This window comes from Copadichromis virginalis, linkage group LG12, assembly GCF_057382275.1.
Source record: "Copadichromis virginalis isolate Kocher_CV1m ecotype Utaka linkage group LG12, C_Virginalis_male_GT1.1, whole genome shotgun sequence".
In the NCBI taxonomy this organism is placed as follows: Eukaryota; Metazoa; Chordata; class Actinopteri; order Cichliformes; family Cichlidae; genus Copadichromis; species Copadichromis virginalis.
In genome coordinates, this window is record NC_140629.1 from 7,013,622 (window position 1) to 7,040,953 (window position 27,332).

Consider the following 27,332-nt stretch of genomic DNA (forward strand, 5'->3'; position numbering starts at 1 on the left):
ACATTGTAAAATGTTTTATTTTAATCCTTTAAAGGTCAGTGTGTTTACAGAGCTCCACTGTTTTATATCGGAAAAGAATACCAGCAGCGGAAAGTCTAAAAAGTACATTTCAAGGAGTGTTTTATTATTTTTATTAGGTCCTAAGATGGGTCAATGCTTGGAGGCAACATTGCTTTTCATGCATTTTTTCTGTCATGTCAGATTTTTTTAAAATGATAGCTTTGCAAAAATTGCTGTAAAATGTTATACAGTAATATTTTTTCCACTTTAAATGACTCAGTCTGAAATATCAATATCAAATATTACATTTAATTACATTTTGGATTTTAACCCTTTAAAGGCCAGTATGTTTGCATAGCTCCACTGTTTTGTTTTGTTTTAACAACTTCAGCCTGAAATATAAATATAAACTATTAAGTAGAGTTTTGGGACTTTAACCCTTTAAAGAAGAGGGACTCCAGCTGAGGTGGAGCAGAGGCTGAAAATGGACAGACTGGTCTTGGCATATAAGCTTCCCACATGGTGCTGCCAGCTCTTCTAATTTTTTTCCATGCAAAAGTCACACTGCTCTTACATTTGCTGATGAGAGGGGCTTGTAGCAGCACCCTGCAGATTTTAATTGATTAATTGTTTGACTTGTAAACATCCATCTTCACACTCATAGTGCACGATAATTTCCAGAGCATCCTGCTGTAAAGTCTTGCCATCTCCAAAACAACTGCTCCTGCATTACTGCGCATATTTCTAACTATAGTTGCAGTGCAGTTGCATAACAGGCGTGATAACAAGGCTGCTGAAAGTTTCAAAGAAAAAAGGTTGCCTACCACAACACTGGAAATCCTACTTGTAAAAAGGTAAACATAAAATAAAGTTAATTGTGAATGTTTACACAATCAGGAGTTCTCCATATTATTGACTGTTACATAAAGCGTTATTAAACCTTATTGGCAATTTATTACTCAGTACCATCCTCATAGGTCCTTCATAAAAGGTGATAAAGTTTACTGATACAATGTAACTGTCACATCTGGGCTGTGACTAAATGCATAATTCCCCTGTAATTAAACTGAATTGTTTTCAATTATTTTATTTGAAACTACAATAATTATATTTAGCTATGAACACTTAAAGTTCACACTAATAATAAAGGGGGAACAAGTCACTCCTTGAAAAAGTGTATTTATAATGTAAGATTGGAAAATATTGTTTACCCATAAAATTATGAAGAAGTTACGCAGTACTCCTGTAAGTACTTACAGAATAATTCCCTGTAAAATACCTAAGTTATACAATACTTTTTTAATTACTCATGCGTGACATAACATTGCTTACACATGACTTAAAATTACCTACAGTATCATTATTTCTTTGTTTCCTGTAAAAACGTGACTTGTTACTCCCTTAGTGTATCTGCCTTTAAGTATTTGCATCTAAATATAATTCCATGTCACATTATTGAAAATTCCACACAGTTACAGGGGAATTCACATCCTGGCCATATTAAGTGTTATCATACCTCTATATCCATAATCTTCTCTGGTGATCTGATTAACTTTATTTGAATGGGAAGAAATCAGTTATATAAAATTGCAGGTTGAGCAAATATTGTGTTGGCCCGTAGTGACGTCACGGGAGTCTGTTTTAGTACTTTTTCAAGCTGAGCCTCCTAAAAAACACAAAGGATCAACTGCATAACCTCGTGTAGCAGTGCTTGATTGTGCTGGAGTGGATGTGTCTGCGTGGGGTAAAAACACAGAGTCTTTACATGGTTTCCAGCAGAGTCCAATAAAAGTGGAAGTGACCTGCGGCTCCTTTTTTCCCACCACCTTGTCTTTCTAGTTCAATTACAATCTGACAAACTCATTTCCAAACACCTACAATCTGCATATCCCTGCTTCTCGGGCTGTGCTGTGTTAAAAACAGAAGGTGGCGCCTGTTTGATGTATGATATTTTCTTCACTTGAAGTGGGCCTGAACGACTAAACAAAAAGACAGCGATAATAAAATCCTCCAGGACTGTGCGTCAAAAGGCTTTACGAGCACAATAACCGAGCACACTGCCAGGATCCTCACTGTAGCGAACTGACTGGGAGTGTTTGGGGTGCTAGACTGTGCACAGGCGTGGCAGTGGGCTGGTCCTGGCTCACTGAGCGATGAAAAAAAAACAACACAGCAGGGTCGGTTGACTTGGTATCAGCTGAGGCCCTGAAACACTCTGACAAAGGAGCCAGTGCACACAGATTTGTTGCAATTAACTCCTTCACTCTGAGGACGTCTTCAGGCTGTGGGTGTGCCGCACCCACTCAGCAGACACGCTCCCGAGGATGCGCTGAGGTGAGTAGCCTACACTGCTGATATTTACGTGTAGTTATCCACGGAGAAAAGGCTGGGTGTAGTGCGGGGTCCTCCCTGACGCGTGCATGAGCGTTGTGTGCGCATTTCTCTGACGATGCCTGCCTGAACTACTTCATGTTTAAGCTGCTGGTGTTGCGCGTCCAACTCTGTTTTTGCACAATGAAATTAAGAGGCCCACGCCGCATGCAGCTTTCACGCACATTCTCCCCTCCTGTAAATGATCTCCGCAGCCAGGCTCGGTGGGTGTGAGGCTGTCTGTTAACAGAGCCTGTAATGGCAGCGCCTCTCTGCTACTTTAGCCACACCGCGTCTGCTTGTCGTTGCTTTCCCTGCGCTGTATTTCGCTCGCTAGCTGTGCGCGGCCTTTATTTGGACTGTAGTTGGGTTTAAATGTGCCTTTGCTCGTTTGGCTCACTGAGGGGGGTGGTGTAGTGTTGTGCTACCGTCGCTGGTCTCTGCCTTTTTGCAGGAGGCCATTACCGGAACCTCCGCGCTGCTGGTGCTGATGCTGCAGTGCTTGCGAATGTTGCTAGGCAGCCATGCAGAGCGCACGCGGTTTACTGGCGGAAGAAAGGAGGATGCTAAAGAAGGGAAAAACTCGGAAAACAGTTTTGTACGTTAATCCTCGTTTACAATCCTGTGTTCTGCATGCACTGCTCTGGATCAATTGGCCTGTACGCATCTCCCCCCTCCCCGCCATGTGACACATCTGGGTACCCCCCCCCCCCCCTTTTTTTAATCTCCCCCAGCACAATGGCAGGCCGTGACTGTGGGGTAACACAGTAGTCAGACTTCAGCGATACTGAAAAAAGAAATAGCTGTAAAAACAATGGTTTGCACACTGTACCCTGTTCAAGAGAAATCATAGCATTTATGGGGGGATTTTGTTTATCATTTATCCATCTATCGAATAAGACACTGTTGTGGTTATAATGAACCAAAGCACCTTAAAATTTAACTGTATTGTAAGCTGTATGTGAAGATTGTTTGAATTTGGAAAGATAAATAGTTTTTCCTTTTCTTTAATAAAGCAGTGGTCAGGACAAATAGAACGAAATAGATGTGAAATAGTTGTGATGAGGAATTATGATGATGTAATTCACTATGTAAGTTAGAAAAATGTTCAAAAGCATGATTATTTTTTATTTAAAAATGTTTGGTTTTTTTGTGTGTTTTGTGTAGTTATTTGTTCTTGAACTCCAGATGCAGAGGGATAGCTACTTAGCATATGCTATGTAAAAAGGGTAGGTGCAATGAACTTCAGACACCTTTTCAGCCTGTAACTTGTGTTCATCCTGTTTAATTCAATAATTTGTTGACAGTATGTATTTAAAAGAGCAGTTTGGTGGTGGTTGTAATTGAAAAAAACAAAAAAACTGTTAATCACCAAAACTGGAGTTTATTTTATACGATACTGGCAAGTGGGAATTTTGTTGTTTGAATTTAAATTGAAACAACTTAAAGAGCATATTGTGCTCATGTCCAGCTCCATACTTTTTATTCTTAGACTCAATTAGCATATGCTGAATTTTTTAATTCATGCATTATCATCCGTGCATTATCACACAAGGAATATTCAATAACTGCAGGATTCAGTAATACTGTAATTAACGTAGTTCACTCCATTTCTTGTGTGTGTCTTCAGCTGCTGGTCTCATGTGCTGAAATGCTTTCTGTGTTGATGTTTTGTCAAGTTGGAGCCAAATTTCCCATTAGAGGCTGCAGAGACATAACTGTCCTACAGAGAATTTGCAAAACTTATTATACCTCTACATCAATCTTGCATAAATGCACTTTTATTTACTGCACACTGCATTTCTACAAGACACTCTTGTGTCAAATGTTTAATATTAATGTGTCCAATCTAAAGTGTAAAATCTCACTGCTACATGTTAGCAAATTGGAGTCAACTAAACTCTGTTTATTTGTTTTTACCCAGTACAGCTGGTGTCTTTTTACCAATATTTTTTTTGTGTGTGTTTGTGTATACAAAAATTATGTGCACAATATATTTTAACATACGTCAATAATATTAACACTTAGCAGCAAATCAGGACTAAAATATGGACAGGTGTCAATTAAACATTTTGTTTTATCTCAGGCTTTTATCCCTGAGTTACCTCAAATTCATCTGAAGTGCATCTGTAGTAGTCCGCTGTCTACCTCAGCTGCCAATATGCCTCCACCTCTATTTGCTACAGAGGAGGCTGTAAAACCTTGTGACAGGAGTACAAATCGATGAGTCGATGAAGCTCAGCTGTGTCTGATGGCAGTGATACTGAGGTGAGTTGTTGAGGACATGCTTTTCTTTTTGTTGAGGACATGCTCAACTTTTCTGTCAGTAAGTGCTGCTGTTTTGCTGCTGTTAGCTTCTGTTAGCCAGCATTAATGAAACCGTCTTTTGAGGTGGCACTAACGTTGATGGATTTAAAAACTTAGTGGCCAGTTGTCCAGAGACAGGAGAGTTGCATGTCCACACGGCTGACAATAACTGCAACAATATTAGGAAAAAATAAACATGTTTATGCATATTTTTATGTGTTGGAGCCCTGACTCCAGGTTAGGAGATGAGGCTTGAGTTGTGGAGGATGAGGTGGTGAAAGAGAAGTCAGTGGTGGAGAGGGAGAGATGATGAAGAGCTAAATGCACAAAAGTTAAATGGTCATATATGGTTTCTTTAAATTAAAATTATTCATAAGGCGTTTTATGCCTACTCAAATCAGATTGCTATGCGTTGGTATGACCTTAAATCAGCCGCTCGTGCTTGGAAATCCTCCAATGTGGCTGAATTACAAGAATCCTGCAAAGAAGAGTGGGCAAGACTTCCTCCACAGTGATGTGAAAGACTCATTATTAGTTATCACAAACGCTTGATAACAGTTCCAAGAATGATACAACCAGTTATTAGGGTTAGGGGGCAATTGCTTTTTCACACAGACAGTTAGGTTTGGATAGCTTTTATCCCTAAATAAATGAAATCATTTAAAAAGTGGATTTTGCATTCGCTTGTGTTTATGTAATTACAAAATTGCTTTAATGATTTGAAAGATATAAATGTGATAAATATGCAAAACCTAAGAAATCAGCAACAGGGCAAGTACTTTTTCACAGCACTGTAAATGCAAATTGTGATGGAGGACATTAAAACTCAGTGACTGACCACAATTATTCAGTTTCACCACCAGAATCTGTTATGATTTATTGAAGGAATGCTGGTTTGGATTTGCTGAAAAGGTATGAAATGAACTAAATGGAAGGGAAGCCAAAGAAAATGGATCCAGCAATGCAAAATGTTGAGTCAGTGCTCTCTGCCTCTGCGCTGCTGGATGTGAATGCTCAGACACAATGACTTAAAACCACTCGATGATAGCTTTGTCTGCTGCAAATCTAACCCTCAAATGTGGAAAATCATGCACTACAAGGTCCGTGTCTTTAAAAGAGAAATGCGTGTTTAGTTTCCGGGGTTTGATTTTAAGGATAAACATTGAAGAAAAAAATCCTTAAAAAAGCAGAACGAGATTCACTTAAAAATGATCGTTTCCTGTCTGATTTCACTGTTTGGTTCGAAAGTACTGATTCAGCTGTAGAACTCAGGAAGTCGTCTTGAGCTTTTGTGAAACAAAAGTGAGGTGATGATGCAGCATGTTCAGCCATCACAGGGAGACTAATGATAGGGGGTGTAGGCAGTGATGGAAGGCCAGCAGCCAGAAGTCCATGTCTCCCTTTTAGTCATTAGGATCCTCCCTGGAGAGAGCAGCTTTCTGTCTGGTGCCTGTCAGCAGCTGGGCCCCCTCTGCCCCCTGAGACAGAGAAACACACACACCATGCTCTGGTAGAGAAAAGAGAGAGCTGCTGCTGTTGGTGAAACACGAGCGCCAAAAGCATTAAAACAAACCCATCTATGTGAATAGATGTAGATTTAAAGCAGCAGTGTAGCTTGCATATAATATAACACAGTCTGTGTGTGTGTTTGGGGGAGGGGCTTAATTCTTCAGGGACTGGCTGATGTTTTTGCACAGCTGATGTTGGGATAAGTGCACAGTTTATTCAGAAACTCCATTAAAGGTTTAGTCGTCTACTGCAGCGAGGTGCAGTAATGCACATGTGTCTGCTGCCACTTTCTCTCGTACCTTCAGAGGATGAGAGTGCATCTCAGCTGAGGTTACACAAACAGTGGCATTGCAGTAATGCACCTAATCGAGTAAGTAAGTAATGAAGACAGTTAGTGAGTGGTAGCATTGGAGGGAGGGTGTGGTGTGTGCGCGACCTTATCTGCTCCCTGCAGCAGAGTGTGTTTGAGTGAGGGAGTGGCCAGCTCTTTTCTGAAGATCCTTACGGTAACTCTTTTACTCTTTCTCCAATTACCGAGCCATATCGCATGCTAACTTCCTCTTAGTGGTTCTGCATGTGAGCGCTTACTGCTAATGCTGCATTTTCTATAGCTCTGCATTTCCACCGTCCAGGGCCCCGAGGAATACGGCATCCTTAATGCGAGGGTAGGTTTTTCATCTTAATGCTCCCATTTGAACGTGCAAGGACGCCGAGGCTTAATGCGCAGGCCGGCTCGTTGTTTATTTATCTGCTCTGAAGCAGGATGCTGAAAAACACAGAGGTATTTAGAGCTGAATTGAATTGTACTTAAATGAGCGTGCTGAATGAAGACACAATTGTACTTTAATGTTCAATCGCGTTTGCTTGATCTCTTCAGTGTCTCTCTGGGCTGGTGTGAGCAGAGCTCCTGCGTGCTTAAGCTTTAAAAGTTTTTCCTCTCATTTGCATATTTACTTACACTTCCTTGGCTAAGCTGTGATAGGGGTGTCTTTTTAAGCTGAAAAGGATTATGGCTGCTGCTTTAGAATGATATGGGTAGAATATTAAGAATAGGTTATTAAACTTATTTTCATATACTTCTTGGAGTGTATTGTAACTGTTTATTATTCTCCTACTTTACTTTTTAAATCACATCTGCACATCCTGATTGGACTGTCCGTTCTTCCTGCTGGGTGTGAACAGAAAGTGAAAGGTGGAAACGTGTTTTCCATTTAAAAATTTTTTTAAAAAACACCACAGCAGAGCAGCACTCCTGCTGTAAGGAAAGGCTTGTCCATGATGTGCCTTCTGATTGTTTTTAAACTAAATTCAGGATATTGTGTTGTCAAATGCTCCTTTTCCCTACATATCATTAAAAATGAAATTGAAAATGGTTTACATAGGCTTAAGAGCGCAAACTCTGAATACATCTGGGCTTAGTTTGAATGTCTGGGGACGTGTATGTGACTTTTGCAAGCATACCTACCAGGCCACGCCTGGATGGAACGTCTGGATGCTCAGTGGTCTTTCCCAGACTGCACACTTAATTACACTTAATTTAAAAAAAAAAAAAAAGAGGAAAAGAAAACAAACACTGATTTTAAGTTTAAATATTTTTTGTATGAACTGTTGTGCTACCTTGTGTCATTATTTACAGCAGATTCACAGGGGAGGCGATCCTTTCACAGATTTTAGCCCTAACATCTGTTGATGATATATGGCTGACTCACAGATTTCCCCATACTCTCCACACACGGTCTATTGGTATCAGCATCGATAAAAATATCAACCAGTGTTATTATTATTAAATATTGGTATTGGTCTTAAAAATCCTATATTTGTCGCTCTCTGCTAATAAGCAGAGTCATGCATGCTTTTGGAGTGAGAGAAGAGAGCAAACCAGTTTTTTTGTTTTGTTTTTGTGGCTACAATTTACAAAGGTCTACTATAGTATTTATTTATTTATTGTCATTGTCAAGAACAATGAAATTGCGTTTGGGGCTTCCATACAACCCAAAAAAAAGAAGAAAATAATAAATACCCCTTAAAACCCAAGTGTACATATTTAACCCAGTGTGACTCCAATGCAATAAGACAATCCTTAGCAATAATGTTCGTAGAAATTCAGACAAAGACCTGAGAAACATGACAAAATACAACAATGCAACCCATTCAATATTATTGTACTGTGAGATATGATATCAGATATGATAGTTATCTATTTAAGAAAGAGGGGGGGGGCAGGAGGGGGAAGAGAATAAAGATATGATGCACCAATGCAGACCAGTTCATTGCTATTAAGAAGTTGGATATGGTTATTGTCCGTGAGAGGGGGGCAGAGAGTTCAGGAGCCTCACAGCCTGTGGATACAGGCTGTTGGCCAGTCTGGATGTTCTGGCCTGTATAGACCTGTACCTTCTCCCTGAGGGCAGCAGATGGAAAAGGTGGCGCGCAGGGTGATGTTGGTCCCGCAGGATACTGTGCACCCTCCTCAGACAGCGAGTGGGGAAGATATTACTGATCTCTGGCAGACTTGTTCCAATAATTCTGCCAGCTTCTTTCACCACCCGCTGGAGTGCTTGCTGATCGGCCTTGGTGCAGCTGGGGAACCACACTAGAAATCCATACGTCAGAACGCTGCTGATGGCACAGTTGTAGAAGTTCAATATCAGAGATCTGGGAATGTGTGCGCTCCGCAGTCTCCTCAGGTAGTAGAGGCGCTGTCGGGCCTTCCGTACAACTGAGGTGATATGGTTGCCCCAGGACAGGTCCTCGGTCACAGTTACCCCCAAGAATTTAAAACTGCTCACCCTCTCCACCGCCTCACTGCCAATGAAGAGAGGCAGATGGTTGTTATGGCCCCTCTTCCGGAAATCTACAATGATCTCCTTGGTCTTTTTGGTGTTTAAGACCAAGTTATTGTCGTGGCACCATGACTCTAGTTGTTGCACCTCTGTCCTATAGTTTGTCTCATCATTGTTGGATATAAGTCCGAGCACTGTAGTGTCATCTGCAAACTTAACAATGAGATTGGACGCGCAGGAGGAAATACAGTCATGGGTGAAGAGAGTGTATAGCAGAGGGCTCAGAACACACCCCTGAGGGGCACCGGTGTTGACCACAAGGGTGGAAGAGGTGTTCTTACCCACTCTGACACTCTGTCTACGGTTAGTGAGGAAGTCCACAATCCAGTTGCACAGAGAGGAGTTAAGTCCCAGTTGGTGGAGTTTGGGACGGAGTTTGTATGGCCGGATGGTATTAAAAGCCGAGCTGTAGTCTACAAAGAGGAGCCGTGCATAGGTGTTCCTGTGTTCCAAGTGCTTCAGTAATGTGTGCAGCACTGTGGCGATCGCATCCTCGGTTGACCGGTTCTCCCTGTATGCAAACTGGTGCGAGTCCAGGGATGGTGGAAAAGCAGCTCTGATGTGTTTAATGACCAGTCTCTCCAGGCATTTGGCGGGAATGGGGGTGAGTGCCACAGGTCTGAAATCGTTCAGACATGTGACATTTGACTGTTTTGGGATGGGAACGATGGTTGCTGCTTTGAAACAGGATGGTACCAGTGAACAGGTCAACGAGGTGTTATATATAGAGGTGAAGACGTCCGCCAGGTCCGCAGCACAGTCTTTTAGCACCCGGCCCAGCACTCCATCCGGCCCGGCCGCCTTCCTATATACACATCATGTGCAGACAATCTGTAACTGCTGAGCCAAACAGTGGACTCAGCTATGTCAGTTTTTAATGTGCAATGCTTGGGTCAAGCACAGGTAGAGAACAACTGACAAAGATGGAGGCAAGAGGGAGGATCCAAAAAAACAACCCAAAATCCCAACATGCCAGAAAGCGTGACAAAATGCTGAAACATTCAGTGAGAGATCGAAGGGAGGATGTATACATCCTGGGTGTGTCATAAGCTAATGGGAGAGAAAAAAGGAAAGGAATCATGTAGACTTAGCTTAGGTGAGTCATTTCAAAATAAAACAGGAAGTTAATGAACTGAGACCACAATCGCTAAGTTATTGTGTTGAAAACAGACACAATTTAGGGCGATGGTTTCACACTAACTTGTGCTGGTAAAACCTGTGTGTGTGCTTGTCTCCTCCACACAGAGTGGACCAGGGAAAACAGTTTTTACCAAAATATGAGAACTAATCAACCGAACCTTTTCAAACTCTAGAGAGTCTACAAAAACACGTTTTCAGTCAGTGCAAACATGCTGCCATGCAGTCATCCCAAATCCTGGCTGCATGTTGATGATGCTGTGCATCAATTAAATGTTCCAGTATGTTATAACTTTGCATTTCTCTGCTATTGGAGCAAGACACTGCCCCCCTCTGACAACAGATGCTCTCTGCTGGTAACTGAGAGTCTACCTTCTGTATTGCCACAGACCTGGGTAATATGTTCACAGCAATACAACTGGATAAGCAGGTGCGAAGAGTTGGTAGGTGAGGGAACAGACATACAGAGATTTCTCAAATTAACTGATGTATCACAACAACAACACAGTTTGTGGCTTCAAGATATGCTAGTTTTTTATTCCCCATAAATGCTTCACATCCGTACACAGTATACAGATGTGAAGCATTACTATACAGTCATCCTGTCGTCACACCCAACTGGTCACAACAGCTGCCCCTCCCTCAGCCTGCTTCTGCTGGAGGTTCCTTCCCACTGGTGCAAAGTGCTCGCTCATAGGCGGTCGTTTAATTGTTAGGGTCTTTACCTTAGAATATGAAGCAGCTTGATGTGACTGTTGTTGTGATTTGATGCGATACGAGTAAAATTTAATAGGACTATCATTTACATCAGATTATTTTGCAGACCACATGTGGTGCACTAGAGCTGGTGACATTCACAGTTTGTAAATCAGCAGAAACATTTACATCTCAATGATCAGTGTTACCTGACGGTTTGTAAGCACTTGAAAAGGCCACTGCGATTTACAATTTACAGTTTTTGTAATTAACTGCATTTTTTTCTTTGCAGATCCACCCCTGGTTGTAAGACGCCCACTGCAAAATAGTAAAAGATGAGCAAGTCTCCCACCCCAAAGGGCACCCCGGTGCAGCGCAGTCCCAGTGATGGAGTCTCCGAGGGCCTTCAGTCTCCCCAGCACTCCACCCCCAGCATCGGGCCACAGCATAAGAAACGCATCTCCAGCCTCCTTCAGAGTCCAGTAAGACGTCTGCTCACGTCTGATTTATTCTTTTTCTTTCCCCTCAGCCTCTCTTGCCCTCTCTCTCCTCTCTGGATGTGATTATCTCCTCATAGATGAATAAATCTGGTCTCAAATGCCATGTGACAGCTCGGGTTACAGCCAGTGCTGGACTTCCATGCTGAGTGATTGTGTGTGCTTCTGCATATGGAGTGAGAGTGACTATGAATTACAAGGACGGATGCAATGAGGGTGACTCATTAAATATTTTCACTCACCCTCACCCATGTAACGGACAAGTGTTTATAAAGTTGTGATTGTGCTTAAAGCTCCTGTGAAATTGTTGCAGTTAGACGCTTTTTCAAACACTTGCAGTGAGTTTTAGCTTGTGGGGGAAAAGGAGTCAATCCAGTATTCAAATGTTCAAACTCTGTACAAAAGGAAGTTCAAATAAACATTTTTATGAAGCTGAAAAGATTTTTAAGGCATGATCTGTGTATATGTCTTTGATAATATAGTCATTTATTATCTGTGTTTCTGCAGTCATTTAGAGAGGAGCTGGATGTGCTGATCCAGGAACAGATGAAGAAGGGTGGCAGCTCATCCAATCTATGGGCACTGAGGCAGCTGGCTGATTTCATGGCCTCACATGGCTCTCCGGCTTCCCTGCCCGTCTCCCCCTCAAGTATGTGTTCCACATCTTTTAGTAAATATTTATTCATCCTAGCTTTATGTACATAAACAGACAACATTAAAACTTTTCCGTGTGAAGTGTCTGATATGGATTGTCTCGTTACAGTAAGACCTGAGTGGTTAGGCTGTTCTTGTAGCGTATACAGTGAATAGTACCTACCAAAAGGAGTCCAAGGAAGGGCAAGGAAAGACTCCTGCAGTGGCCAAGGTTCAGTGATGCATGTGGAGAGTGAAAACCTTAATGGTAGCTATGATAGAAAGGTGTCAACAGAGTAATCCCTGCTCATACCTTCCCATGTCCAGGCTTAAAAGCATCTGATGTGGGAAGGTGAACATTAGAAGAGAACAGTGGAAGAAGGTGGCCTGGTCTGCTGAATCACATTTCTTTCACATCATGTTCACTGATCTGGGAACGAGGTGGAAATAGAACGTCTTGTGGGAAGCAGGTCAGGTCACTGATGAACATCCTATAAGGCGGCTACGTTCTTGATGGCGGTTGCCTTTCTCAGGAGGATCTTGAGAGTTACAGTACTGATTTTGCCCGTGAATTGTAAATTTGCTGGTAAAAGAAGGCAGATCCATGATCTGTTTGCTGCTAACATTTTAATGAGACTGCAGGAGTTTCTTTTTACTAGTCATACTTCATGAAGAACTTTTCCAGAGTCAAAGGTGTAAGGTTACTGTTACATTTAGACCAACGGTCCCCAACCTTTTTGGCGCCACGGACCGGTTTATGCCTGACAATATTTTCACGGACCGGCCTTTAAGGTGTCGCGGATAAATACAACAAAATAAAACTAGTACCGGTACCGAAAAAAAGAAGATTTATTCATAACACACGTGAAAAGACCCAGGAAAACCAAGTTAACGATAAAAACGATAACAAAGTAACGCTGAAAACTGATAAAAACCCTGAAAACCATTCATTTCACACCTGAGCCTCAACTCTCACGGCCTGGTACCAAATGACTCACGGACCGGTACCGGTCCGAGGCCCGGGGGTTGGGGACGACTGATTTAGACTATTGTTCTTTTCCATTGAGCTACTTTTATTTGCTAGTAGCAAGTGCTAGCACTATAAGCTAAGTATGCTATTGAATAGTTAAGTGTGCTATTTATTGTTCTAGGCTTGTCTTTTGTAATTCATTACTATCAGTTTGTCCTACAAGCTCCCTGGAAAGTGTTTAGTTGATCCAAAATGCTGCAGTGCGAGTACTGACAGGAACTAGAAAGAACGAGCGTATTTCTCCCAGGTTGGTTTAATATGAGCATCCACGATAAGTTGACTTTAAGGAAAAGAGCTAAATGAGATGTTATCTACCTATGTGGTGATGATGTTTTATTGAAACGCTTAGTCTTTTGTGTGCAGACCATGAGCTTTACTTCCTCTTTTCTGTCTCTGTCTGCTTTCTCTCTTCCTCCCACTCGCACAGACATGATGATGGTGACACCCATCAATGACCTGCATGGCTGGGAGCCTGGCAGCATGGTGAAGGGGGAGAGGTTGATGCGCTGCAAGCTGGCCAGCACACATCGCCTGTTCGACCTCTTTGGCTGGGCCCAGATCGGCCGCACCTGTCTCACAGTCAGTTCTGCTGCCTTCTCACATTACATTCCTCACTTTAGCCTTATTTCTTTTAAGAAGCATTAATGGAAGCATGTGAAACATACTTATACACTGCCTTCCGGTAAGTTGAACAGGCTGATTAAGAGATTAGGTTGTAGATGTGCTTCTCATAAGTCGCTGAGTGATTTGACAGCAGTATTAATCCATGGTATGACTTAGTTTCAGATATGAATAAAGGAAAAGCAATTATCTGTAGAGGATATTATCTGTGTGATTAAGTGCAAGTAAAATGAAGGAGATGGGCCATATGAACTTGCAGGATAAACACACGGAGTAGAAAGAGGATCAAGGGAACTGGAATTTACCTGCTATATGTGTGAGTGAGATGATATAAATCTGTCTTTCTGTGCTGCATTTTCTTGATTTTTGATGTGTCAATAAAATCATAGACTGTATTCAAAAGATGGCCACCTACTTCTTAATGAATCTTGTTAATGAAACCTACACCTGAGTACTTTTGTTATCGTCATCTTAGTGGACCTGATGAACGATTGGTGGACCGGGGTGAGAATCTGAGGGACAAATCGTAAAGCTTACCCTTAAGTCACCTTATTGTACTGCAGACAAAATAAAGTTAATTAAAATCATTACAATAAAGTTGTATTCTAAAAGAAGCTAACGGTTCAAACCACAACCTCAGAAGTAAAGTTTTTACTGAGGTCAGAGAACAAAGGAGCTGAGGGCTATTTTCTTTAAAGGGAACCCCGGCTATTAACACATGTTTGCGCTAAAATATGTACTGTGCTTTCAATAACATATATGTGGTATTAAAATACGCCAAATGTTTTCCTTTTAAGCACATTTTATATAAAACCGATTTACCAGTAGGCCGCCATTGTTATTTACTTCTCAATGCACTCTGGGTAGTGATGTCACACAGTTGCACCGCATCAAGTTCACAGTTAGCAGCGCACTGGAAATGGCTTCTGTTCAACCTTTCCAGTTTGAACCAGAGCAAACTGAGAGAAAGAATGAAAATAGTCAACCAGCACTTAGTTTAGATGAAGATGAAAACAATCCGTCACACGAGGACGCGAGAGTGAGGGAAAACTACTGGTGTCTATGCGGCTACTGCTTGCCAATGGCAGCGGCGACTGAGAGCGTTTGTTGTAAAGAGCTCAGTTTTATGGCAGCAGCTATCCATGGTATCGCATAACCGCATGATGAAAACATTAATAGAATTCAAATTTTCATTATAAAGTGAAATTACGATATCATTATTTTTACAGATTCTCCATGCAACACCAGTGCACCAAACCTTTGAAGCCGTCGTGCCAAACTAGGTATCCCCGACAGAATTTGTTTCCCCTGCGTTGGGAGCATACACTGGGCTTTCAAAATCATGGACTAACAGTATCCCACGTTCGTGATTTTTAGTTCATAAACACTTCTTATAATTACTAACTACTCCTGACATTTTGGAGATGTTAGCTCTTTATACAGTAAAGTTACAGTGGGATACAAATAATATCAGGCTGATTCTACCACAGTTTGTTCCCCCTGTCCAAAGACTTATTGCTCCTGAAATTTTGGAGGTTTTAGCTCAGTACAGTTCTGTACAGTTACAGAAGGATACAAATAATGATCAGTCAAAATGTCATTGGTTTATTTAAATAATCCCATCCGTTGTTGTACCAAGGTCCCAAAGCAGGGGAAACAAATTCTGTTGGGGATACATAATTTGGCACGACATTGGCAAGCAGTAGCCGCATAGACACCAGTAGTTTTCCCTCACTCTCGCGTCCTCGTGCGACGGATTGTTTTCATCTTCATCTAAACTAAGTGCTGGTTAACTATTCTCATTCTCTCTCTCGGATTGCTCTGGTTCAACCTGGAAAGGTTGAACAGAAACCATTTCCAGTGCGCTGCTAACTGTGAACTCGATGCGGTGCAACCGTGTCACGTCACTACCCAGAGTGCATTGAGAAGTAAATAACTATGGCAGCCTACTGGTAAATCGGTTTTATATAAAATGTGCTTAAAAGGAAAACATTTGGCGTATTTTAATACCACATATGTTATTGTACATATTTTAGTGCAAACATGTCTTAATAGCCGGGGTTCCCTTTAAAGCCCAAAGTGTTTTTGCAACCAGGTGTCACCCCCTGGTGGCCATTAGAAAGAAAGCAGGTTATGGCCATCTTTTATATGCAGTCTGTGTATAAAAGACAGTAGTGTAAGTTTTTTTCCCCGCTCTCTCTCACTGACAGCTGCGTGTGAGTAAAGAACAGGAACACTTCCTTGTGCTTCCAGATGGACTGGCCTATAGTGAGGTGACTGGATCCAGTTTGGTGAGTCAGCAGCAACACATGTGACTGGGTTCTTCTGGCTCCATTGTTACTGATACAATGCTACTTTTGATTGTACTTCATTTGTTATATAATTAATGAGTGCTACAGTGGATGTCCAACTGATTTCCTTGATCATTTATTCTTTAAAATTACACTGAGATTAATGACTGAAATATTATTAATGAAAAAGCATACATCAAAGTCAAAATGCCTGTCGATTTCCAGTAAATCTCATGTCTCAATGTTTACATGCCATAGAACAATATGGTGATAATAATATGGGCATCCCAGAAATCTAGGAGATGTAAGATGTTGTGCTACAAATGTCATGTTGGCTGCCCTTTACGACAGTCAGAAATCTAACTGAGTAAAATAAGAGCACTGCAATCTCTCATTTAACTTCATTATCATTTTTACCCTCAGAACTAATATAAGAGTCTTCATGTTAAACAAACAGGCACAATTACATTGTATGTGAAGCCAGTGCTTTCAATGAAACTGAACAAACAACAACTTCCTGTTTTGTTTTATCTGCTCTTTCCTGTTGTTCTCATCTGCCACTTAAACCATTCGGTCAGCATTTTTGATCTGACATCTGACCAAATCTCACATTTTTAAAATACAATTATTAGATTATAAACAGATATATAAATAAGTACAGTATAAGTACAAGTTAAAACGATTTATGCATCACTTGCTTGAAGGGGAAAGTGAGTTTTAGGGTCTGGCCACGAAAAGTTGTGCCTTGTGAAAAAAAAAGGCTGTTGGCTAACTGTGGAGAGCCCTCTGCCTCAGCAGCCTGAGCCTGCAGACGAAGCTGTGGCTCAGTCATGACTCATTTGCTGCTACAGGCACAAGAAAATAACTCTTCCTCCTCCTCCTCCACTAATCATTGTTATCACCGCAGCCTTGATTTAAGTTCTGACTTATTGAAGTTGCTACCAACACACACTAACTGAAGAACAGAACCATCACTCATGAGCAAAGGTATAAAAGTAAAAAGTGCACATCATTCATTCCCCTACAGCTACATTTGTTACATATGCAACTTGTGTTATATTTTTGCTCTATATGAATTCCACGTTATAGAAATATCTTAACAGGAAGCCTTACTGCTAAATGTGACCCTGTGATGGCGCTGTGCACTTTTACAGGTAAAGGTGAATATCCTGGGCGAAGTGGTGGAGAAGGGGAGCACCAACCTGGGAGTGGACACTGAAAAGTTCAGCCTGCACTCTGCCATCTACTCGGCCAGGCCAGATGTTCGCTGTCTGTTTCATCTCCACACACCGGCTACAGCAGCAGTGAGGCAGCTTTAGAGGACACATGCAGACACAAAACAACTGAATTTTACTCTGTTTATTCCCTAAAATAAGAAGTTTTTTTAGCACATTGTGACTTGAGTCTATCTCTAGGTTTCAGCTATGAAGTCTGGCCTTTTGCCACTGTCCCATGAGGCACTGCTGGTTGGGGACGTAGCCTACTATGACTACAATGGAGTTATGGAGGAGGAGGAGGACCGAGTGGAGTTACAGAAGAGCTTAGGACCTACCTGTAAGGTGAGCAGACTAAAAGAGTCAACACTGACAGTAAGACCCACATATCTTTGCTCAGTTCAGCAGCTGCTGCCCTTGTGCCTCCCACATGGGTTTCAGAGTGAGTGGAGAGAAGACGTAGGGTGATGTGGTCGTGCGCTGGATTAATTACTGGAGCTGCAGCCTGTCTCCCAGCTGAGATGATTTCATTCTTGTGGTAATATTTCTATTTTATGATACCTTTCAGGTTCTGGTGCTGAGGAATCATGGCATAGTGGCTCTGGGGGAGTCTGTGGAGGAGGCCTTCTACACCATCTACCACATCCAGGCTGCCTGCCAGATCCAGGTAACACACACACAAGCACACAGTACTGACAAACAGCTGACGCACTGGAGATGGAGTGTGTGGCTATGTGAGCGGGAAAATGAAGTATCACGTATTTCAGCCAGTAGCTCTGCACTGCAGTATAAAACACTACAGGTATGTTAGCATGTGCCAAAGCAATTCTGCAGTAATCCTACAGGAGCAGCAGTGAAGCCTGAAGGGAAGCAGATATGTGACTGTAAGGTGTTCAGTCAGGGTTTTTGTAAAACACTGCTGAGCTTGATTAAATCTAAATCATAGATCATATATAAAATTCAGGGTGTAGCCACCTTTAATATATCTGTGGAGTTATTGTGAGGAACACAAAACAAACTTAACTTACATTTACCTACAACAAGCGCTACCTATGGTCCTGATTTTGCCTCTGCTTTTGCCTCCATTGCCTACTGGATGTCTATTTCTGTTGGCTGTGCAGGCAGTTGTCATAGCACCCAGCCGTCAAAGAGCCAACAGGGACTCCTGAAGTGCATGCTTCGATCACCAGCACAGCTACAGAGCATAATGCATGGTTTAAGTCCCTGCAGCATTTCAGCAGTGGCACAAATACCACAGTTTATTTTCCTGGGTGAAAAAAAGCTTTTTAAGACAGTCAATCAAAGCAGCCGTGCAGTTTGGGAGTTATTGAGATGCTTTTAGCCTCAAGGGGCCGCTGCAGGAACTGCAGTTCCTGGAACTTTGAATTTGCTTCCTTTTCAACCACTGAAGTTGCTGGGATGTGTGTGCATGTGTGCAGAGCAGACCTATGCTAGAAACATAGAAATTGCACTTTTGTCTTCGACTTTTTATTGTCAGGTGTCGGCGTTGTGTTGTGCTGGCGGAGAACAGAACCTGATTATGCTGGATCGTACCATCCACAAACCCACTCCAGCCGGCACGGTCGGCTGGGCTGGCTCCACCTTCGGACCTCTGCATAAGAGCCGCGTTGGGGAGCATGAGTTTGAAGCCCTCATGAGAACTCTGGATAACCTGGTAAACAAGAATCACCCTGAACAAACACGTGTTTCACAATCAGCTCACTGATATTTTTTATTGAACATCAGAATTAGCTGTACATGTAAAATTCTGCACGCATGTTTTGTGGGTTTTACTGTATATTAGACTGTCTGACTTGTACAGAGCAGAAAAAAAAAATATGAACGATCTACGTGCGTGTATGCAAGGATATGCCCAAGTTTCTTAAAGTTAGAAGACTAAAATGTGACATTTCCACTATTATTCAGTCCCTTCTGCACCTTTGAACTTCTTCCTCATGTTATTTTTTCAGGGCTACCGCACTGGCTATGCCTACCGCTTCCCTGTACTTCTAGAGCGAACGCGAACACGGAGGGAGGTGGAGGTACCGGCGACCGTCACGGCCTTCCACCAGTTTGATGACGATGGCGTCCACCCAGCGCTGAGGCAGCATCCTTTTGCCCAGCGCCAGCAGCAGGAGAGGACCCGATGGCTCAACACCCCCAACACGTACCAGAAAGTCAGCCAGGAGCAAGCCAGCCCGGGACACCAGCGCACCACTGTGAGGCTCGTTTTAAGTTACTGCGATTGTCTTTAAAACAATCATCTTTCCTACTAACTGTGCAATACGACATGTCCTATAACTTGCAGCCGGTGCAATCGAAATACTGTGGAGGATAGAAACTGATTTCGGAGCCCTGGATGTAGAGAGATGAGAAATAATATTTACTGGATATACAGTGGGGCAAAAAAGTATTTAGTCAGCCACCGATTGTGCAAGTTCCCCCACCTAAAATGATGACAGAGGTCAGTAATTTGCACCAGAGGTACACTTCAACTGTGAGAGACAGAATGTGAAAAAAAAAAAATCCATGAATCCACATGGTAGGATTTGTAAAGAATTTATTCGTAAATCAGGGTGGAAAATAAGTATTTGGTCAATAACAAAAATACAACTCAATACTTTGTAACATAACCTTTGTTGGCAATAACAGAGGTCAAACGTTTACTATAGGTCTTTACCAGGTTTGCACACACACAGTAGCTGGTATTTTGGCCCATTCCTCCATGCAGATCTTCTCGAGAGCAGTGATGTTTTGGGGCTGTCGCCGAGCAACACGGACTTTCAACTCCCGCCACAGATTTTCTATGGGGTTGAGGTCTGGAGACTGGCTAGGCCACTCCAGGACTTTCAAATGCTTCTTACGGAGCCACTCCTTTGTTGCCCGGGCGGTGTGTTTTGGATCATTGTCATGTTGGAAGACCCAGCCTCGTTTCATCTTCAAAGTTCTCACTGATGGAAGGAGGTTTTGGCTCAAAATCTCACGATACATGGCCCCATTCATTCTGTCCTTAACACGGATCAGTCGTCCTGTCCCCTTGGCAGAAAAACAGCCCCATAGCATGATGTTTCCACCCCCATGCTTCACAGTAGGTATGGTGTTCTTGGGATGCAACTCAGTATTCTTCTTCCTCCAAACACGACGAGTTGAGTTTATACCAAAAAGTTCTACTTTGGTTTCATCTGACCACATGACATTCTCCCAATCCTCTGCTGTATCATCCATGTGCTCTCTGGCAAACTTCAGACGGGCCTGGACATGCACTGGCTTCAGCAGCGGAACACGTCTGGCACTGCGGGATTTGATTCCCTGCCGTTGTAGTGTGTTACTGATGGTGACCTTTGTTACTTTGGTCCCAGCTCTCTGCAGGTCATTCACCAGGTCCCCCCGTGTGGTTCTGGGATCTTTGCTCACCGTTCTCATGATCATTTTGACCCCACGGGATGAGATCTTGCGTGGAGCCCCAGATCGAGGGAGATTATCAGTGGTCTTGTATGTCTTCCATTTTCTGATGATTGCTCCCACAGTTGATTTTTTCACACCAAGCTGCTTGCCTATTGTAGATTCACTCTTCCCAGTCTGGTGCAGGTCTACAATACTTTTCCTGGTGTCCTTCGAAAGCTCTTTGGTCTTGGCCATGGCGGAGTTTGGAGTCTGACTGTTTGAGGCTGTGGACAGGTGTCTTTGATACAGATGATGAGTTCAAACAGGTGCCATTCATACAGGTAACGAGTGGGGGACAGAAAAGCTTCTTACAGAAGACGTTACAGGTCTGTGAGAGCCAGAGATTTTCCTTGTTTGAGGTGACCAAATACTTATTTTCCACCCTAATTTACAAATAAATTCTTTACAAATCCTACCATGTGAATTCATGGATTTTTTTTTCACATTCTGTCTCTCACAGTTGAAGTGTACCTCTGGTGCAAATTACTGACCTCTGTCATCATTTTAGGTGGGGGCACAATCGGTGGCTGACTAAATACTTTTTTGCCCCACAGTAAGTCTTGGGCATCCCTTCGAGGCTTCACCTCAGCACAGTGACACAGATCTATTTACTTATCCAATCAGAGGCTAGCAGCCTTACCCTGCTGTAATGCTCAGTGATTCCCTTTAAGCAACAGTAAAGCCTGTTAGAGGGCAGAGCATGTGAGATGGTTCAAAGCAGAGGTGGACACAGGAACAGAATAACGCAACTCCCCATCTTTTCTGCTATACATCTTATTTGCATTACACTAGGCAAGCTGAGCATTTTCCTGTGATTCATATGGAGGCGGATGTAGACAGTGGAGCCGCTGTTTGTGTTTCCAGATACCTCAAGGGAAGGATTAAGCAGAGCTGCAAATGACGAGTCCCTTAAAGATAAAAACAATAGGAGAGCGGCTGTCTTACATCAGAGGGAGGAGCTTGGCTGTGCATCTGTGTTTTCTCTCCTCCTCAGCACCTCCCGCCATCCTTGCTCTCTGCATTGCAGGGGGAAACCCACCAACTCATTTATGACGGTGACAGTGCAGAGTCTGCCCTCTGGTGGCAAAATACACACTGTGTCACAGATTGGGTATAAATATTTCAAGAATTTCAAAAATGGTTTAAAATGCCTCAGAAAAAAGAAAAAAAAAACGAAAAAAAACCCCCACAATAATAACAAGATGTGAACAACAGGTGAATACTGAATTAGATGATGTTGTGTTGTTGGTTTTCTTCGCCTTAGTGGTTGAAGACAGAAGAGGTGACACAAGCTGGCAGCACAGCCATCAAGATAGAGAACCCAAACCAGTTTGTGCCTCTGTTCACCAATCCCCAAGAGGTGATCGAGACCCGAAATAAGGTAACGCTTCTTTGCTTTTGGCTTGTTCTGTTTCCCCAGTGTCCATATTCCCTTCGGTGTACTGTCACGTGAAACAAAAACAGTTTACAGAACGGCTTTTCTGTCCTCAGATACGACAGCAGAATCGTCAGGACATGAAAACAGCCGGACCGCAGTCGCAAGTCCTCGCCAGTGTTATAACAGAAGATAGTCCTCCGGTAGTTTGCAGTCTCTCTCTCTCTCCATTACAACTCACTTTTATTTCTTACAGGTTAATCTTCTGAGGTAAAAGCTGTAATTTTGTGCTTCTGCTTGTCTATTAGTCCCCTGTCAGTCCACCTAAAGTCCCACCAGAGCCAGAACCTCCAAACCCCTTTAATGAGCTGACGGACCAGGAGCTGGAGGAGTACCGCAAGGAGGTGCAGAGGAAGCAGGATGGAGGAACCAATGGTACTCTGCTTAGCTTCTAACACACAGCATGTCTAATAAGCTAACACTGATTGTCAAATAAGTGTATACTTAAGTAATATTACAGTTAAATATCGTGACAGACCAGAGAGCCAAAAGTATGCAGACATACTATAAGTGATAGCTGAATATCTTATTCCATGTTAACCACAAGTGTTAACGATAAGTAACAGTCAAATATCTTTTCTGAACTGAGTGTTTTTGTCATATTTCAGACCTGCTCTAAATGACTTGGTTTCCATCAGAAGTTAATGAGGGTGGTCTCTGCTTATGCAGCTACCCTTGGAAAAACCCAAAAACTATTCTAATGTCCATCAAACCACATCTTTATTGATATCTACCGAGGTATCAAAACAGAAAAATTAAGAGTAGAGGGGTGGTCGTCAAATATTGTCTTCATTGTAGTGCAACAACTATTTGGGGAAGGCTAGCATGTGTCGCAACGTATCTGCATAGAATTGCTGTCGGTCCACCACCAGAGCGTAAGTGAGGTCGGGTGCTCGGTAGCTTGTGACGATCCATTTTTTGAAGAGAGTTAGCTTGAGCTAGTTAACTAACTTAACAGGCTGGTTCTCGGCCTATCAGCTACCTGTTTAGCATGTTAGCTTGGTTTTGAACTAAACTCACATTTATACTTGGAACAACTGCCCAATGGCAGCCCACTGCTTCACTGAGTGAATGGGTTAAATGCAGAGAGGAATTTCCCTACGGGGATCAATAAAGTATACATTATTATTATTATTATTATTATTGTTATCATTATTATTTATTATACATCACTGTTCATATAAAAGTAGAGGCTGGAATTTGGTTAGGAAAATTAAAAATGTTTCCTATGCAAAATATTAGATGAGCTAAAAACCAAAGCTAGCAGAAACAGAGGAGTAAAATACATTTCATGTTATTCTTTTAATAAAGATCATTTTTCTATTATTTTAGTTTCCTAAACTGACCCAGCACCATTTACTGCTATTGCCATAAAAAATGTCTGCATATGTTTGGGAACATGGTGTAACAAAAATGGCTAATTATGCTACTGCTCACTTTCACACGTTATTCTAACCTTCTCATAGATGCTGTGTGTAACATTTAAAAATTCAAATAAATTGTTGCAGGTGCTTTTTAAAAGCATCTGTCGGCTGCTCCCTCATTCACAATGGGCTCGCCACAGCAGGCAGCTCCACATTTGGCTGATTTTTATGCCGGATCCCTGACGCAACTCCCGACATGCTGCACACAGCAGCTTTAAGCAAACTCACTTGTGACTGTGGTCTAAACTGTGTTCACTACTCTTTGCCTTTAAAAAAAAACTAACCTTCTGCACAGCTGTCCCCTCACTGTCCCTCACTGCTTGTGTTATTCTTGTTTATGTGCGTGCTGTGTAAGTAGAGGAGGAGGTGGCAAATGATAAGGAGTCTTCCCCCACTACGTCCCCCACAAAGGGCGCTCCTCCCAGCCACCCTCCTCTCTCAGGTGAGGCTCGGCAGAGTGCTGCCTGCCTGCCTGGCTCGCCTCACATACTCTCTGACTCACAGCTTTGCTCCAGATCTTACATGTGTGACTGATGATGTGCTGCTTCTATCCTCTCATGCTTCAGATACTCACTGACAGCCGTGCTACTCCTCCTCTCCTCGTATGCAGCAGACACTAACTGTGTGCGCTTTAAGCACACATTTGGTAGATCTGAGTCAGATCTGCATTCACACAAAGTCTGCCTGTTGATTGTTGTCTTTTATTTTTCTATAAAGATGATATTGAGAGTGACAGTCAGTGGGCTAATCCCAAAAAAGAAAGTTCCATAAAGTTCCTGCATGTTCACCAGCAGATGGCACTTTATCAAAAAGTCAACCCATTGCGCTCTGCTCGGTTCCAACTCAGCATTTTTCATTAAGACTTTACTAAGATAGCTTTGTGTATCCATTTGCACGGTTCAAAATAAACTTTTTTATCTTGTAAATGGGCCGTGCACCTCCTCAGTACATTCTCTGTATAAATAACTATTTTAGCTGTTTTAAAATCTTTATACTAATCAAATAGAAAGATTAAACAGCAGGTGGGTGAGGCTGTGTTCCTGAGATGACCATATTAGGAATATTAGCTCTTAGTTACATCATACAGAGTCAAGAGTAGGAAATCTGACACTGAGGGTTTAGAGGATAACTGGCTGAGAACCAGTACAACCTCATTATCTTAACCCTTGGCCATCTTTAATATGAGCGTCATCCAGTGAAATGATATATGTATGACAGAAAAATAGAAATTAGCTAATAAACTTACCTCAGTGACAAAAAAACAGAACAAAACTCACACATGTATTTGTGAACGTGTGCGTGTGACCTTCCCTAATCCCCTTTTTTAGTAAGTAGTCTGTTACACTTTCATTTAAAGCTAATATGTATGCAGCATTAGTAAGGATGAGAAAAACATCAACATTAACAGGCAGTGAGGTGATTTATGACGTGAAGATACTTTCACTCCCATCAAAGTCACACGAATCACCAGTTTAAAAGTCAGAACACAGAGTGGTGATGAGAACCTAGATGAGCTCTGAAACCCCAAGTGGCCAAATGCAGGAAGGTCTCCACAACTGTAGGGGTTCCTGTTCAGACCCAAAGCCCAGGAAGGACATTTGCTGGCAAAACTTGGGTCACTCAAAGTGGCACAAGATGGCCCAGCCCCACACCACCCCCACAAAACTACAAGAGGTGCCCACTCCTTCCCTGAGGGACAGTAATGTGTTTCATTTGGAAACATTCTTCCAATTGAAATATATTAATTTCAAGGTTTTACTGTGTGTAACAAAAAGAAGCATGTTTGTGATTCTTTTACGTTTTGTCATGTGTTGTCGACTACAAACATTGTTCACAGTGCGTTCTGTGGATTGATCACTGTGTAGGTCTGTAGGAGTAACACAGGCTGTTGTCACTGTGTGTCACAGTTTTCTGTCATAAAAGACATTTTGACTTCACTTTAGCAAACTGGTTCAGGTATATTTTGCTACAGTAATTAAAACAGTAATAACGGTGCACTCAGCTGTGTTGTTAATTAAGTCAAAATGTCTGACTCACTTCTAGTTTGATCCACATTTGTCACATTTCAGCCCTTTGTAGTGACATCCATTTGTTTGTGTACCTGTTGTGTCTGCTGTGCTGTCTCCTTCTGTGTCTGTCTGTCCTTTTCTGTGTCACTCTACACTCGCTCACCTCTGGTGCTTTGGTCTTGTCTCGCTAGTAAGTACAGAGCAACCACAGAGCACCCACTTCTCATTAAGCAAGCATGTTCATCTGCAGCAGCATGTCGCTTTGCAGCTCCACCCAGCTTTAAGGTTTTTATCTGGCTGCTGAATATATTTACTTTTGTGTTTGTTTGTTTTTCACCGATACTCGGAGCAGAGGAGACAAAGACTGACTCTCCGGCCATTCAGAACGGAGGCGAGGAGGAGAAGCAGACGACAGAGGAATTAGAGAAAGGGATGAAGGCCCTTTCAACCAACGACACCTCCACGCCCGCCGCCCCGCCCGCCAAACCGCAGGGCGGCACCCCGGAGGGCTCACCCTCAAAGTCTCCGTCCAAGAAGAAAAAGAAGTTCAAGCCTCCGTCGTTCCTCAAAAAGAGCAAGAAGCAGAAAGAGAAGGCAGAGACCTGAGACGTTCGGAGTCGTGTGGCAGAACCTCGGTGAAATACTACAGTGAAATATTTCCTAGTGTATGACGGAGTAGCAGGTGGAGTCGACCACATCAGATGTATTTAAAGAGCCATTTAGGATGTCGTTCACAGATATGGTGTACTCAAACGACACATACTTTACTGTACCACTCACATATGATATATGTGGTGACTCATCTTAAGGAAGTTAAAAAACAAAACACTGGTGATTATTTTCACATAATATTTGACCCAGGTGGGATACTTTGACGCACTTCTCGTCACACGCAGTTTCTGTATTACCCACGTCTTATTTTTTAGCCTCGCTGCGCTATTGCTCCATCACTCCACTCCACTGTACAGGCATTCACATTTTCATTTCTAAAACTGAGGTTACTACTGTGATCAGACTTTTTTTTTTTTTAATAAATCCACAATTTTGCAAGACACAAACGCCCCAATGAGTTATGCACTCCTCCTCCATGTATAGGCACAATGACACATAGATTGACATCCTAGCACGTTTGCGTTTGTTCATTATCATAGGCATCTTCTAGTCATCATTTGGTTCTAAGTATCAGATAGATGTTGCAGGTATACTATGTGAGCACAGGTGCAGTACAATGTAGAAATATGCTGATAGCTACTGATCGCGCTCTGCTGAACGCTGGTTTGGTGTTAAAACAGCAGGGACAAGAATGGGAAGACGAAGCTGGGCGAGCACGCGAGGTCTCGCGACGAGCTGCTGTGAACGCTTTGATCGAAGCCAAAGGGATGACGCATAAACAGTTTGTTGCTTGTCGGTGCAGTCTGTAAGCCAGTAAACAGAAGGTACTAAACATTCCACTTTTTGTCGTTTTCTTTTTAAATGTGCAGAATACCTCTGAACAGTAACGACTTTCTGTTTGAACTAGTAGCTGACGCTGACGTGTGATGTTTGCTCATGGTCTTAATTTATTTTATATTAGAATGTATAAGTGAGTGTTGCAAGGTTACCATGTATCAGTCATTAAAGGTTGAGTTTGACTTAAAATCACATTTTTTTTGTCTCTGTTTCTTTCTCTGCTTAAATTTTCTTCCTCCTTCCCATACAACCTTGAGGTAAGGATACCTCAAAAGTATGATTGCAAAAGCATTTACATGCTGGATGATGGAACTGAATTCAAAGTCAGCCAAATACCTAAGACAGCCACTGCTATTAATTTAAAAGCTAATGCACACGATCTGTTTAAATGCTGCTGCTGCTGCTGCTTCTTTCAGCTGCTAC

At 42.3% G+C, this 27,332-nt stretch overlaps 1 protein-coding gene across 4 annotated transcripts; it reads left to right on the forward strand.

Annotated features, from left to right (window-relative positions):
• The first annotated feature begins 1,976 nt into the window (after positions 1-1,976).
• On the forward strand, positions 1,977-27,103 carry add2 (adducin 2 (beta)). Of its 4 annotated transcripts, none has more exons than XM_085474518.1 (15): positions 1,977-2,334; positions 11,155-11,344; positions 11,867-12,008; positions 13,450-13,601; positions 15,854-15,934; positions 17,089-17,238; positions 17,350-17,493; positions 17,717-17,815; positions 18,647-18,823; positions 19,119-19,367; positions 21,857-21,973; positions 22,084-22,170; positions 22,276-22,402; positions 23,810-23,893; positions 25,813-27,103. In XM_085474518.1, the coding sequence occupies exons 2-15, from the start codon at positions 11,198-11,200 to the stop codon at positions 26,064-26,066; spliced, it is 2,010 nt and encodes a 669-aa protein (XP_085330644.1). In that variant the 5' UTR covers positions 1,977-2,334; positions 11,155-11,197; the 3' UTR covers positions 26,067-27,103. The 4 variants fall into 4 exon arrangements, with proteins under 4 accessions (XP_085330644.1, XP_085330647.1, XP_085330646.1 ...); XM_085474520.1 differs by lacking the exon at positions 1,977-2,334 and adding an exon at positions 4,595-4,638; XM_085474519.1 differs by lacking the exon at positions 1,977-2,334 and adding an exon at positions 6,707-6,851.
• The last annotated feature ends 229 nt before the right edge of the window (positions 27,104-27,332 follow it).

Bases quoted from the DNA above. Each gene is read 5' to 3' on its own strand.
- add2 (XM_085474518.1), top strand. From the start codon at position 11,198: ATGAGCAAGTCTCCCACCCCAAAGGGCACCCCGGTGCAGCGCAGTCCC. The intron at 12,009-13,449 runs GTATGTGTTCCA...CCACTCGCACAG, and splicing joins CCTGCCCGTCTCCCCCTCAA to ACATGATGATGGTGACACCC. The intron at 17,816-18,646 runs GTAACACACACA...TTTTATTGTCAG, and splicing joins AGGCTGCCTGCCAGATCCAG to GTGTCGGCGTTGTGTTGTGC.